General features: G+C 35.5%; 1 protein-coding gene across 2 annotated transcripts in view; it reads left to right on the forward strand.

Moving 5' to 3' along the window:
- LOC136038033 (peptidylglycine alpha-hydroxylating monooxygenase-like) overlaps positions 1–16,689 on the forward strand; it is a 73,336-nt gene that overhangs the window by 22,958 nt on the left and 33,689 nt on the right. For both annotated transcript variants that reach the window (XM_065720974.1, XM_065720975.1), the window contains exon 3: positions 206–293. In XM_065720974.1, the coding sequence (XP_065577046.1) occupies positions 206–293 (88 nt within the window). The remainder of the gene's footprint in view (positions 1–205; positions 294–16,689) is intronic.

The following is a 16,689-nucleotide window of genomic DNA, read 5'->3' on the forward strand; positions in this document are numbered from 1 at the left end:
TTTCTTCGAATTGATTTTCTAACAAAGATAATAAAAAAATGTTTTCCAAATCCACAAGAGCAGTTTCCTTCCTACAGCTGCCCTCTCCCCCCCCCATTTAGTGCCCATGGAAGTGCTGCTGACTTCTTCTAAGTTCAATTTATGAATATAAAATTGTATGTAGACAAATTAAATGGCACACTGAAAATTATATTTAATTTTGCAGCTGGATTTAAGCCAAATGCAACGAGTCTAACAGCCCATCATATGCTTATTTACGGTTGTGAAGCTCCTGGTAGCAAACAACCTGTATGGTAAGTACTTTTTCATGCAAGATTGTGCCCCATGTTACTTGAAATCGCTTTTCTCAACTGCGAAACTGCAACATGCATTATATCAGCAGGACATACTTTTAAAAAAGGATAGAACAATCGAGATATATTATTTTTTCAAGCTTTAATCAGCGGCTTCCGAACAGTAAAAAAAGAAAAAAATAAAGAGTAGTTTTGAGATTAAAGCCAACAAAAATCAACAATTTTTTTCGTGAGCTATCACCCCCACCAGATTATAAGTAGTGGGGTCATAGAGACTACTTTTCCTTTAAAGTAATACAAAAAAAATCCAAGTTTTTCATAGATCAGATTTACATTAAATCCTTTTTTCAATTTGATTCGTTAATTCGTTTATACAATGTGATTCCGACACATGCACGCATTGAACTGAAAAACTTGGACGGCTTGGAACTTTTTTAATCTAATTTGTCGATTTGAATGCCTTAGGTATATTTGAATGTTAGGTATATGCTTAGGAATATACTGAATGTATATTTGAATATTTGAATGTTATACAGGGATAATTATTCTTGAAGATTATTTTGCTAGTCTCTTGAAGACTGTTAGTGGGTTTAAACATACGAACTGAAATATTTTTAATTTTTTGATGAAAGTCGTATGGAAGATAATATTAATTCCAATATGAAAAAAAGAGTAGAAACATATTAGTTAAGAGTGAAATACGCTTAATCAAAAAGGGTTGAATTAAAACAATCAAACATATAGGGTAAAATTTAAACAAAAACAAAGATTGAGGGAGGGGGGTTAGTTTCCAGGAGTCACTGGAAACTAACCAATTTCCTTTTTTTTATTCATTGTTAGTTATATTTGAATGAACTCTAATGCATCACTCGCCTGGATAAAATTTCGAGAGTTTTCCAGTAGCACACTCTACTTTTCTGTGTCTTTTCTGTAAATACTCTTCTGAATAAAATCAAAAGAGGGTTATGTAGTGTGATGTCATTTATTTTTCTAGACTTTGTGTTCATATATATATGTTCTTACGCCTTTTCATTAATAATGAGACAATTGCCAACGATGACATATTAATTTTGCTTCAAAGTGTACTTTGACGAGTCGACAAACATAAACCCTGCCTTGAGGGACCTCTCAATGTAAATGTCATTGGTCACAAATGACTTTAAATTGAACATCACCACCAACATCAAAAGAAGAAGATTTGTCTGAAGCTTTGACAGGTGTTACAGACGTAATACGTCATTCTGATCGTGAAGAGTGTAAAAGACTCTTGACTTATCTCACTGAAAGTGAGCATGTTCAAATTGATGCTAGTGCGAATTAAGTTATAATCCATGGCAACACCTGAATTCTACTTGATTTGTTGTCAGATTTGATAACAAATCGTAAAAAACTTTTATCGTTTGGCAGTCATTTGCACAAGTTTTTAAATTTGTCAAGCTTCCCCTTATTGGGACTAGACTCGTTTTAAAACGACTAAAGGAATTTATTCAAATATCAAAAGATATTTTTAAATTGTTTTCAGAAACTACTAGCACAATAAGTGCAATGATGATGATTTGACGAGAGGGTGGACTTAAGCAATGGCGTCTTAATATCACAGCATCACCCTTACTATCTGTTTGTACGCAAAAGGGCAGTGGACACTTCAGTACGTTGTTACGCTCAAAATGGTCGAAGTTTTGAAACCTTTATGAGAATATTGGTGAAGTGGAAAATTTAAGTTCAACCACCACACTTGCTTAAGTCACTGGACATGAAAAGTAATTAGTAGCAGAGTATTTATAAAATAAATCAAGTTACACACTACATTGTTATCATAGAGTTTGTGGTAATCACTATGAAAAACTAAAGCCTTCCCATTGCAAATATGTCAAGCAAATCTTTTGATTCTAGATGAGATTCAGCAATGTTACAATGCACATTATAGCACATTCTAATTCTACTTCTAGCACATTCTAGCCATTCTACTTGCAATCAGTGTTTTTAGTCACTATGCATATGCCATTCTACTGCAGACTAAGAAAGGTGATGAAGTTGATAAGGCTCATGAAACCATCCTTGAACCGGATTTTTATAAGAAGGCTCAAGTGGATCGGGTAGTGAATTCGTTAATCCACATGTAAATAAAGTTCTATTAAAACATAATACAATGCTTTATCGTAATTATAGTCCAATAAAGGCAGCACTGGGTGAACGATTGATCAGAACTATTCGACTTTCAATTTCAAGATATTGCATATTGAAAAATATTACTGTCTTTATTCATGATTTGGATAAAATTATGTTGGTTTATAATCAACATCCTTGTCAATCCCGGTCCAATCCCAACCTTATGGAATTTCATCGAGAAGATGGCAATACACTTGACATTTTTCTTCCATATTCCAATAAAGGGGTGGGGAGGAAAGCGAAAAAGAAGAAATTCAATGCTGGTGATACTGTTCGAATCAATCTAGCTACTAATATTTTGAAAATTACTTATGGTCCACTGAACTTTTTAAAGTATCCAGAATCTTAGACACTACACCCATAGCGTATCATCTACTTGGCATGAAAAATGATGAGACTCTTAGCGGTTTTTATGATTATGAATTACGAAAAATTAAAAACGCTGGAATATATCATATTGAAAAGATATTAAAGACTTGTGCTCATAGGGGCAAGAGTCAGTTGCTTGTTCGTTGATTAGGATACAACTCTGATTTTGATTCGAGGATATCTGCTGAAGACGTAAACAATGCCCAATGATTTCTATGTGACGTTTATCTCCAGTGTCTGTGATCCTCTTTACAATAATTTGAATAAAACATGGGATTTATGAACAAAACTCTCCCGAGCCATCAAATTCAATGACGGGGAATATAAAGTTGCTCTTGCTATTGTATTCTCAAAAATAAATGAAACATTAAGCCCGAGAAAATATCGTACATATGAGATAAGAGTTAGACCATTCGATTGGTCACTCCTTGATTATGAATGGACAGAAGCATTTAAATCTACTGAATATCCCTATGTCGCACTGAAATACAAAGAATTTGGTAGTATGACTGATTTGTGTCGTACAATCTATAGATAAATCTCTACTCGTAAGAATGGTACGTTCCCATTTAATTATTCAATGGAACAGGGCAAGTTTTACATTAGCTCACCCATTGACAATGAAATTATTCTTCTCAACGGTAATCTGAAAGATGTTCTTGGCTTTAGAAAAAATATAAACAATGGTAAAAATGCTGGAACTGTCAGTAGAACGGATCGTATTATTTTTATAGACAATCCCACCGGTTTTTCCTCGGTCAGTTGCATATTTCTTTAAGCGGCCATTGTTAAATCATCGAGAGTTGGTAATTCAAATGTTCCCCTCCTACACATTTTTGAATTAAAAATTACCTGTGAACATGCTCGTAACTGTGATATAAAGTATCTTCAGTATGTTCCTGTTAACACTTTGTATTTTGAGATCTGTCAGTTAAGATTAAGAATTGAATTAGGTGATCTTTTAGCAATAACAATAGGTTTGGCTATGATAACATGTCATTTCCGATCCATTCAACAAAAAAAGATAGCTAATAGAAAAAAATAAATTTGTTTGTCCTGATGTGGATTGCTGTGCTACTTCTCTCAGACCACGACAATTGGGTCATGGATGAACTATTACAAAGGTTGCCGCAGATTTTACATCCTCTACGCTACACGATTAGAGGGGGGACTGGTAAAGATTTTAAAAGAAGTGTTTCTTATAATCTCAGGTCCAGCGCACGATCCCCTGGTGAGCGATTGAAATCACGACAAAGTAGAAAAGTTTTAAAAAAGTCGAGAAACACCTCATCACTCATCAGTCTCTATTCAGGTCAGAAACGAAAGACATAAGTCTTATCAAAGAAGAAGAAAAAGAAACCAATACAAAAAACTATAAGATCAAAAAAGGTTTCTTTTCCTAGACTGAAACGACCTACATACCCAAAAAGGAATCTTGTTCTACAGTCACCTCATCCCTAAATCTTTTCAATGCAGAAAGTGTAGATGTCAGTGTAAACATGGATATTATGAACAATTCTTACCAAAAAATCACTCTCTGAAAACATACATTTTCAAATTTATTCCAATGAAGACTACTTCATAGATTTATCAGCCAAATTTATTGATTTAAAAGTTGTGTTGAGGAAAAAGTCTGACAATCAAACTCACACTGCTACCGATGGATTATCCTATTAAAAATAGCTTACTACACAATTTGTTTAGACAATTAAGTGTCTACATAAATGGAACATTGGTGAGCAATAGCAACAATCTATCGAACTATGCAAGCTACATACAATTAATGTTGATGATTCCAAAATCTGATAAGGAATTAAAGAGGTCTGGCGATGGGCTGTGATTGTAGATGGAATGTTGATACTGATGGTGAACTCACTTGAAGGGTGAGCAAGGAGTATCATTTAGTTGGTAAACTAAATCATGAAATATTTAGGATACACCACGATTTTAAAATTAACATAAATTTACAACTTGGTCCGTCCCATTTCATCTTGAGAAAACACGTGATGCATCACCCAGTACAAATGTCAATCTCACCTCGGCAATACTTCATATACGAAAACAACACGTTATGAGTTCTGTTGCTTTGGTAGTTGAAAAATCAAGAGCCTCTGTAAATAATATCAAACTGCTCGTTCCACACACAATCACCAATCGACGACATAATTCCACCGGTTCAAGTGCTTACACTGACTCTTAATTTATCATTGGTGAAATTTCTTCAAAACTTGCTTTGGCTTTTGTAAAAAGTGCCAGTGCCATAGGATCATGGACGAGTTCTCTACATGAACTTGAAATGTTTGGACTTTCCTCTCGTATCTAAAGGAAACTGGATTCCTCTCTACAATTTATCTTTTGAAAAATCCTATAGGACCCTATATGGATTGACAATGCGATCCCTGGATTGAGATTCACAACTATTTGAAAATAGTATAGCAGATGCCATATTCGCAAAAAGTCACGGTATCATTGTTTTGGACTTGTCTGGTACTCAGAATATGAGTATTTTCTGAACGGGCATTGTACGTTAAGTATATTCTGATCTACCAAAATATCCTCTTGGTTGCATTCTACACACCTCACATCCAAAACGTCCTGTAAAGAAGTGGAAAACCAATTATTCTAAATTGGATGCGGGTACAAGATTTATCAACCAAAAATTTTGGTTTTCATGCATTACTGTATTTTATTTTTCGATGTCATGACTATACTTACAATTGGTTTCTCAACATTTATGTAGACAATCCTTGATTGAATGACTTCATAGTAGAAAATATCCTGTCTTACCCATACAATCTTAATTTCAGTGCTCTAAGAATGAAATGTTTTAATAATGTATGTAAATTTTTTTGCTAATAAAACGTATGTACAAAAAAAGTTTTTCTTCTTCATCTTTTAAATTTCTTCTTCTTCTTCGTCATTTAGGTTGTCGTTGTTGACAACGATTAGTGGTGGCAGATCATTGGGATTCAACTTGTATTGATCATGGCTTGCAAAAGTCAGGGTCAAATTTGTATAATAGGTAAATGATACGGCATTAGACTTTAAAGTCCCTACCAGCGGTGCTGATCTTCGTTTCTTGGCTCTTCATCCAGGAAGTGCAATGGGAGGCTGGGGGTCAACCATCCTGTGCTTTTGCACACCCTTCCTGTTTACCTTCCCCAGATTTCTCCAGGTACCCATTTAGAACTGGGTCGACTCTGGCTAATCTTATAGAGTCACGCAACTGACCCCCGTCCCTAACTGAACAATTGGGTACACTGGGATTCGAACCCGCGTCCTCTCAGAAAGAGGATCCTGAATCCGGAACACCAATGCACTCGGCCATAATGTAACACAGTATAATGCAACTTCATTTTATTATATCTCTTTTTGAAGTCAATGATACTATTATAATTTATATTGTAAAATTCACATGTTTCTATTCGTTTACTTGAAGTAATTTCCCACACGATATTCTCATATGAAGAATCACTTTCTATCATAGTCAAAGAAAGATCAGTAGGCTGATAACCATAAATACCATTGTCTTCACAATGATGAAGTAGTAATCATACTCTCTCGATGTTTTTACAATTGAAGTTTGCTCCAAATTCTTCTTCTCACAACAATTTAAATCCGACACGATACCAGTCCCCAAGAAAGAAATTAAAATCACGTTTAGAGTTTTTTCAATCACGCCAGGGTAAGTATTTTCCCATTGTTCACACTTATCAGAGTGACTGAGAATCACAAGCCTCTTCAAGACAGGAATTACGATCCTTATATTGTAAAAACATACCCTCTATGCAATTTCAATGTATTGCATAGTCTATATTTTTCATTATAGTCATCAATTGTACTGTAGTTGTCACATGACGACCAGCTGTCCAATATATATATATATACTAGCTGTTGGGGTGGCGCTTCGCGCCAACCCAACACCTAGTTGGTGGGGGCGCTTCGCGCCCCCCCCAAGCCCCCCCGCGCGCGTAAGTAGTTTCGCGCCATATTAGTTACGCGCCATATTAGTTACGCGCCATTGTAGTTGTGTCCCTGTGTCCCACCTGTGAATATAGATAGATTTATATATGTGTTTCAAACTACGTAAAAATTGCGAATATACAACATTCTTGGCTTTCCCATTGTCTGTCCATATACAAAGCCGTATGTACTAATAATGACGTCATATGCAAACGTTCTTTTTACAAACAAACAAACATGCATACACACAACTCGTTTTTATATAGATAGATAGATAGATAGATACAATACAAATTAACTACGTAAAACTTGTGAATATACAACAGTCTGTTCCGAAATACAACTAACTTCGTAAAACTTGAGAATATACAACATTCTTCGCTGTCCAATTCTCGCTGCATATAAATAGATTGTCAGGTTTACCGACCCTCGAACATGCAACGTACAATTGTCCATGGGAAAAACAATCAGTATTAAGATCAATACCACATTTTTCTAATGATTGACCTTGAGCTTTGTTAATGGTGATTGCAAATGCTAATCGAATTGGGAATTGCAATCTTTTAAATTGAAAAGGCAGATCTGTTGGAATCATGGGAATGCGAGGAATAAGAACAGCCTCACCCTCAAAAGGCCCTGTCAGGATTGTGGCCTCTATTAGGTTTTCCATTGTTTTTTTTACGGCAAGTCGAGTGCCATTGCAAAGCTTTGGTGGGTTTATGTTACGTAACAATATTATTGGTACGCCTATTTTTAGTTGTAGCACGTGTGGTGGAAACCCTGAAAGATCTATGGAATTTAAAAATTCAGATGGATAATTAACCGCTTCATTTGGTTCCAAAACTGTGTCGACTGACTTGTAAAGGACTGCCTGGTCTTGAATCTTGGTCAAAACAATATTGTTGATTTCGTGGACGTCTATATTCTTGGGTGCGAGAATCGCTCTTTCACTTAGCCATTTATTATTTTTATAATTTTTTAGAATATTCGGAAATATATTTTCAATCAATTCATTTTTGGACGTCACTAAATTACAGAAATCAGCAGGTAGTTGTATACGTCCTGAAATTGAGTCTACTGGGAGCTTTCCGTTTCCCATTGCTAGCAATTGATCTGAAAATGTTTGACCAGAGTCATCGTTTTGCAATCGGACACGCATATTTGTAGTTAATTTTAATGTTTTTACGTGTGCCCATAAATTAGAATTTTTCAGGCAAGCATTCATTTCGTCTGCAGGAGTTGATCTAGGTATTATAGGTAATGTTTGCCTGAAATCTCCTGCAAGCAATATTAATGTGCTGCCAAAGGGTTTCGAATTCCCTCTTAAATCTTTCAAGCATTGATCCAGAGCCTCGAGCGATTTTTTGTGTGCCATTGTGCACTCATCCCAAATAATAAGTTTGCATTGCTGCAATACTTTACCCATCCCAGATGATTTGGAAATATTGCACGTGGGAGTTTCTGTAGAATGCAAGTTCAGAGGCAATTTCAAAGCGGAATGAGCAGTTCTTCCACCAGGCAGCAATGTTGCGGCTATTCCGGACGACGCAATTGCCAACGCTATATCATTTTTAGATCGAATTGATGCCAGAATCAGTTTTATCACAAACGTTTTACCAGTACCTCCTGGCGCATCCAAAAAGAAAATTTCTCCAACGTTGTTATCGACACAATGCATTATCGTATCATAAATGTCTTTTTGTTCCGACGTTAACTTGGAAATGTTATTTTGTACATACGACAATAGATCACTCGTACTGTAACTTTGTTCACGATCCAATTCTACACATGTCGAAACAGCAGCGATACGGTTAGGTGAAGGCATTCCCAAACCCTGAAGAGGTTTGTTTGCCATACTTATGCAAATATCTTCTATAACAACTAAAGTGTAGTTATAAATTTCTGGTGTAAAATCAAAAGTCATGTCTGACGTCTCTAACTGTTTTCGATGAAGTATATCTTCGGACATTTTTGACTTATATTTTTCCCATAACTCTGTAGGAGCTGATGGAGAGCAAGTTGTTAAAATGATGCCAAACAATGCACGAATTTGACTTGGGGTTGACGTTTCGCACGCGTCATTGATGCAGTTATCCCAGTGTTGGTCATTCTCCAATAAATTCAGAGCTTGGCATGCACTACGGTAAGTGTCATGTATAGTACCATTTACAGTCCTCAAATACTCAAAGGATGTCGGACCGGGTACATTCACCAAAAGCAGGCGTAGAAAGAAGCATTCATGTTGATTGGGGTGAACGGTGTAGAGTCTTCCTATCGTGGTATCTTTGAAGATGGTAGGTTGGCCGTCGACTGACTTACCCTGTTTTCGACGTTCAAATACTTTATTTTTAGTATTCCACGTGTAATACGAAGGCACTTCAGTATACAGCAGTTTTTTCGCAAAAGAATCATTTTTGCAAAGCGAAAAAAAGCTGTTAATGTTGTATCCGGTGGATTCAGGACTCTTTGTTGCACGTTGGTTTCCGTGAAATAAACACGTTGACCATTCTGTAAATGTACCGCTAAGTGAACAACAGCTGGACTACGTTCATGTATCGGAAATGAAAGAATTCGCCAAACAGCTTCATTACTGCTTATGTATCTTCCAGCCTGATATTCTACGATTTCATCGAAATCTTTGATTTCGGACTGCAAGCCAAAAACTGCCATGTCACTGCCTTTGTTGACGTATTTACATATATATTTTATTGCCTTTACGGAGTTACAGTATTCAACGTTTATATGTGCATTAAATGTTTTGGATAATAAAGGGGAATATGGAACAACCCACTGGTTATCTACTTCGATGGTGGTACCGTTACGCTTCTTTATTATTGCTGTTTTACCGCCATCTTCAGTAGATCTTCTTCTATATTGTGGGTAACCATCATTGCCAGTAATTGTTGTGGGTACTAAAAGTCGAGGATATTGCTTTGTGCACCTTCCTTTGGCCATGCATGGTGAATTTTCGTTCAGTGCACCGCAAGGTCCATGTATCATATTTTTTACAATAATATCATGTAACCCCTTATCGACATTTTTATCAGGTATTTCAGCGGAAATCACATCATCAATTTCGTTTGAAGTAATTTTTTTATGTAGCCAGATTAGTATATGTGCGTGTGGCAAACCTCGTTTTTGCCATTCCACTGAGTACATCCAGCATCGCACTGACCCAAACACTTCATGTTTTACAAGGTAGTTTATCAGTGATTTCAACTTTTGCCGGAAGACACGTGCCGTAATGTCATGCCTATGAACCGCCGATTGTCCTTGAAGTAAAAGCTGCAGTATCTCGTCCCAAGATTGATTACATGTAAATGTAATAAATAAATCTGGACGACCATAGAGACGAACATACGCAATAGCATCTTGAGCATATTCATGCATATGACGTGGACTGCCAGCATATGACGAAGGTAAAATTGTTAATCTTCCAACGTTTGTGGTATTACCGTCATTTATAACTGCATCTCGCAAATGAATGTATTGTTCAGAGCGGAGCTTGGTCTGATTCAGGCGGATATATAGCAAACGTTCTGATTCAATTTTTGCATACATATCCACGACAAATTGGTGAAACAATTCACGGCATTTTAAAATATAATTTTCTTCATCCTGCCGAATCATTAGTCTATAGGAATAATAATGCATTGCACTGCATTTCTTATTCATTTCTTTGTTAGTGGCTGGATTCATCAATTTAATATTAAAGTGATAGCCGTCGGCTCCATCCCAAAAAATGATAGGATATTGTAGGGCATCGTAGCATCGATGAGTTTCAGCAATTCTTAACAACTGGGCGTTTCGCTTATGTAGAATAATATCTCGAGGTAAAAACTGATCACCGACCATAACGATTGCCACTTCGTCGATAGTCGGAGCATTGTATCTACGCACATGTTGGCCAGGAGGCGTTTTGTCAGCGGAAATAACAATTTTATGAGTATCAGTAGGCATCAAATCGATGGCTGTTTTGAACAGACGCACTAAATTATTATTTTCGTGGAAAAGATGTTGCAATTGGGAAACGATTGTCCTTTCAACGTTGGGAGAAATTTCGCAACGTGCATTCAATTCAGAATTTCTATCACTGATGAAGTACAATTGTAAAAATTTATGATTCTCGCCTAATAATGGTAGAAGGGACCCTGCTTTATGATAAATTTGCCCTTTTACTTTAAAAGTAGACATAAATTGATCTGGATTTTCGATTTGGGCTCCAAACGACGTCATTTGGAAACATGAGTTGTATTGTCTGATTTTTGACAAAAAACGCTTAGATTCTGACGTAGTTCCAGTAAGGAAAGTCTTCAATGGCTCTGGTGGTGCAGCCAATAGAGGAAGTTTAACTTTTCCTGAGGCGCAACACATTCCCATTGTTTCACCATTGAATTTCAAGGCCTTGCAATAGGGACAAATTTTGGACATTGTCCCGATTTGAACACAGCTACTCAAGCTATAATCATCGACTGGGTTGTACCTGAATGCCAGGCGATAACTTTCAGATTGCTCTGATTCCTCGGCACGCTTTCTTTTCTTACTTTCTCTATCAGCAGCAAGCCTGATTTCCTGCTGGTCTTTTGATTCCTCGGCACGCTTTCTTTTCTTACTTTCTCTATCAGCAGCAAGCCTGATTTCTTGCTGTTCTTGTAATTCCTCGGCCCGCCTTCTTTTTTCACATTCTGTTTTAGCAGCAAGTCTGCTTCTGCGTTGCTCTGGTAGTTCCTCGGCATGCTTTCTTTTTTCACTTTCTCTTTTAGCAGCAAGTCTGCTTTCGCGTTGCTCTGGTAGTTCCTCGGCATGCTTTCTTTTTTCACATTCTCTTTTAGCAGCAAGTCTGCTTCTGCGTTGCTCTGGTAGTTCCTCGGCATGCTTTCTTTTTTCACATTCTCTTTTAGCAGCAAGTCTGCTTCTGCGTTGCTCTGGTAGTTCCTCGGCATGCTTTCTTTTTTCACTTTCTCTTTTAGCAGCAAGTCTGCTTTCGCGTTGCTCTGGTAGTTCCTCGGCATGCTTTCTTTTTTCACATTCTCTTTTAGCAGCAAGTCTGCTTCTGCGTTGCTCTGGTAGTTCCTCGGCATGCTTTCTTTTTTCACATTCTCTTTTAGCAGCAAGTCTGCTTCTGCGTTGCTCTGGTAGTTCCTCGGCATGCTTTCTTTTTTCACTTTCTCTTTTAGCAGCAAGTCTGCTTTCGCGTTGCTCTGGTAGTTCCTCGGCACGCTTTCTTTTCTGACTTTCTCTATCACCAGCAAGTTTTCTGGCATAGACTCTTTGAGCATCTTCATCAGTCATTATAAACTTAAGCATTAATAGAATTCTACACGAACATCCGTCTTATATAACTTGAATGACGTCACGCCTTCAAAGCAAAAATGATGCCTTCAAAGCAAAAATGATGGCAGCTAATTTCATGACGTCAGCCGAAACATGACGGCGAACATATGTCTTATATAACTTGAATGACGTCACCTTCAAAGCAAAAATGACGGCAACTAATTTCATGACGTCAGCCGAAACATGACGTCACCTGACACATCCATCCACACATCCATCCACACATCCACAGACAGACAACTTATTTTTATATATATAGATAGATAGATAGATAAGTTGTTTGTGGGTTATGTCTGTCTGTCTGTCTGTCGAGTGACGTCGTGTTTGTCCGCATATGACGTCTGAATTATTTCACACTAATACAAAAGAAGAAAAAAAACTAAAAAAGGTAAAAACTACAAAAATAACTAAAAAGAAAAAAAACTAAAAAAGCTAAAAAACTAAAAAAAACTAAAAAAAAGGTAAAAAACTAAAAACTAAAAAAAACTGAAAAAACTAAAAAAAGGCAAAAACTAAAAAAAAAACTAAAAACTAATAAAAAAACTAAAAAAGCTAAAAAACTAAAAAAACTAAAAAAACTAAAAAAAGGTAAAAAACAAAAAAAAACTAAAAACTAAAAAAGAAAAAACTAAAAAAAGGAAAAAACTGAAAAATAAGAGAAAAAGAAAACTAAAAAAATATTAATAAATATAAAAAATATAAATATAAATATAATATAAATTAGCAATCAACAAAGCACCGAGACACAAATGACGACCGGGACACAGGGAGTATAAATGACGACCAGGACATAAGTAAAAAAAAAAACTAAAAAAACTACAAAAAAACTAAAAACTAATAAAAAAACTAATAAACTAAATAAATCTAAATAAACTAAAAAAGAAAAAAAAGAAAAAAGGAAAAAAATAAAGGAGAAAAACAAAACTAAAAAACGAATGTATATACAGACCGGGACACCGGGTTACAAATGACGACCGGGACACAGGGAATATAAATGACGACCGGGACACAGGGACACAACTACAATGGGGACGCCGGGGGGCACAGGGGGATATAAATGACGACCGGGACACCGGGACACAAGGAATATAAATGACGCCCGGGACACTCAAAGAGAAATCACAGACTGGAACACCGGGACACAAATGACGACCGGGACACAGGGAATATAAATGACGACCGGGACACAGGGACATAACTACAAAGGGGACGCCAGGGTGCACAGGGGGATATATAAATGACGATGGCGACTCAGGGAATGGTCGATTAGCAATCACCATCAACAAAGCTCAAGGGCAATCATTAGAATCATGAGGTATAGATCTGAATACGGATTGTTTTCCCATGGACCATTATATGTTGCATGTTCAAGAGTCGGTAAACCTGACAATCTATTTATATGCACAGACAATGGGACAGCAAAGAATGTTGTATATTCGCAAGTTTTACGTAGTTAAAAACATATATATATATATATATATATATATATATATATATATATATATATATATATATATATATATATATATATATATATCTATCTATATTCACAGGTGGGACATAGGGACACAACTACAATGGCGCGTAACTAATATGGCGCGTAACGACTTACGCGCGCGGGGGGGCGCGAAGCGCCCCCACCAACTAGGTGTAGGAAAACTCAAAATTATAAATATCTGTTATAAGGTTTTCGAATTACTTTAATCTATTGTCAAAATATATAGAAATATTTATGCAATTACCAGTTTCTACATTTTTAGTTTCAGTTTGCTTTTCAGTTTAGTTTCATTTTTATATATATTTAAGATATAATCTGGCGTAACGGACAGACAACTTATTTTTATATATATAATATATATATATATATATATATATATATATATATATATATATATATATATATATATATATATAAAACATAGTGTATATGTGTAGAACATTTTTTCACTGTGTTAACTCTTACACCACCAAATAGAGACTGACTTGTGAGCAATAGGAATGTTCTTTTTACTGCTATAGAAAGAGAGAGATAGAGAGAGAGAAAGAGAAAAAGAGAGAGAGAGCGGGATAATCGAGTTATGTTAAAATCTATTATATCTGTTTTAGACAGCACTTTTTAAATTGTCGACTTTTCTAACGAAAAACGAGACCGAAAAATCATCATAGAAGCTTGAATTTTTTAGATAGTGTTAAAAAGCCAATCCTCAAAATGATTTTGTCATGTTTCAATTAGTACGTCAATAAATTGAGTAAATGCATTTGGCCCACAACATAAAAGCCTTATTCAGTAATCAAAATTTTTCATGATAATGTCAAGCATTTTTTCAGAGAATATTTCCTTTTGTACGGTGAACATCTGAAACTGATCATTTAGATTCAAATGCTTTTTCAATCTTAGAAGATTCCGTGAGATTTTCTGTTTCTCAAATCCATCTATTGTCGTTCTTGACACTGCCACCGCCGATTAGAGACTAAATTAAAAATTACAATTTTTTACTTTGAGCACACTCTCAACGCCTGTTGGTCCCTTAGAGTAAACAATCAACTAAAATATCTAATGAAAAAATGAATCACTATAAACATTTTTCGTTGTCGGAAATGTAATAAAAGAATAATATACATTTTTGACTCTTTTTCATGAGGTGAGTAAATCCGTTGTCTTCAATATGCTTCATGATTGCATTCAATCCATATTGTAGTCTGGATATATGCTTTATATTCACTTTTGCTCCGAAACATAATTGTTCCTTTGACTTAAATTTACTTAAAGATATAATATATCTACCAAACATCTCATTCCACTCAAATGTTAGTCGACAATCCTTTCTTTTTACAGCTGCTATATTGGGAGCTCTTGTCTTCACATCGTCACTTCAACTCCCGCAAGTTGCAATCGTGTAAAACCACTCATTTTTTTAAAATATCACTAGCTGTTGGGGTGGCGCTTCGCGCCACCCCAACACCTAGTTGGTGGGGGCGTTTCGCGCCCCCCCAAGCCTCCCCCGCGCGCGTAAGTCGTTACGTGCCATATTAGTTACGCGCCATTGTAGTTGTGTCCCTGTGTCCCACCTGTGAATATATATATATATATATATATATATATATATATATATATATATATATATAAATATAAATATATATATATATATATATATATATAATATATATATATATATATATATATATATATATATATATATATATATATATATATATATATATATATATATTTAACTACGTCAAACTTGCGAATATACAACATTCTTTGCTGTCCCATTGTCTGTCCATATAAACAGATTGGCAGGTTTACCAACTCTTGAACATGCAACATAATAATTGTCCATGGGAAAACAATCCGGATTCAGATCTATACCGCATTTTTCTAACGATTGCCCTTGAGCTTTGTTGATGGTGATTACTAATCGAACATTCCCTGTATCCCCGTCTTCATTTATATATCCCCCTGTGCCCCCGGCGTCCCCGTTGTAGGTGTGTCCCTGTGTCCTGGTTGTCATTTATATTTCCTGCGTCCCGGTCGCCATTTGTGTCCCAGTCTGTAATTTCTCTTTGAGTGTCCCGGTCGTCATTTATATTCCCTCTGTCCCGGTCGTCATTTGTGTCCCGGTGTCCCGGTCTGTAATTTCTCTTTAAGTGTCCCGGTCGTCATTTATATTCCCTGTGTCCCGGTCGTCATTTGTGTCCCGGTGTCCCGGTCTGTAGTGTCATCTTATAATGACGTCATATACAAAGCCTTATATACTTATAATGACGTCAAATGCAAACCCACAAACAAGCTAACATGCATATATACAACTGATTTTTATATATATAGAGATATAGTTTCTTTTTTAGTTATTTTCTTTTTTAGTTTTTTCTTTTCTTAGTTTTTTTCTTTTTTAGTTTTTCTTTTTTTTTTAGTTTTTTCTTTTTATTCATTTGTTTTCTTCAATTTGTCAATGTTCATTCTAACATTGACACTTGGAAAAAACTTTACGTGTCAAGCATGCTAAAGCTCAACAATTTATAATAAACCTCAAACTTTTGGGTATCTGTTTTAAGGTTTTCGAATTACTTTAATATATTGTCAAAATACATTGAAATATTTGTGCAATTCCCAGTTTTTTTAGTTTTTTCTTTTTTTTTAGTTTTTAGCTTTTTAATAGTTTTTTTTTCTTTTTAGTTCTTTACCTTTTTTTATTTTTTTAGGTTTTTTCTTTTTTTAGTTTTTTTCTTTCTAGTCTTTTTTTAGTTTTTTACCTTTTTTCTTTTTTCAGGTCTATTTTTTTAGTTGGTGACATTCTATCTTTTTCAATGTTTTTCAATTTGTCAATCTTCATTCTAACATTGACTTTGGAAAAATCGTCACGTGCCAAACATGCTAAAGCTCAACAATTCATAATAAACCCTAAAATTTTAAGTATCTGTTTTAAGGTTTTCGAATTACTTTAATCTATTGTCAAAATATTTTGAAATATTTATGCAATTCCCAGTTTTTACATTTTTAGTTTCAGTTTTCTTTTTCTTCTTTATTTCTCAGACGTAAATACATATCGCCGAACCT

This window comes from Artemia franciscana, chromosome 17, assembly GCF_032884065.1.
Source record: "Artemia franciscana chromosome 17, ASM3288406v1, whole genome shotgun sequence".
NCBI lineage: Eukaryota > Metazoa > Arthropoda > Branchiopoda > Anostraca > Artemiidae > Artemia > Artemia franciscana.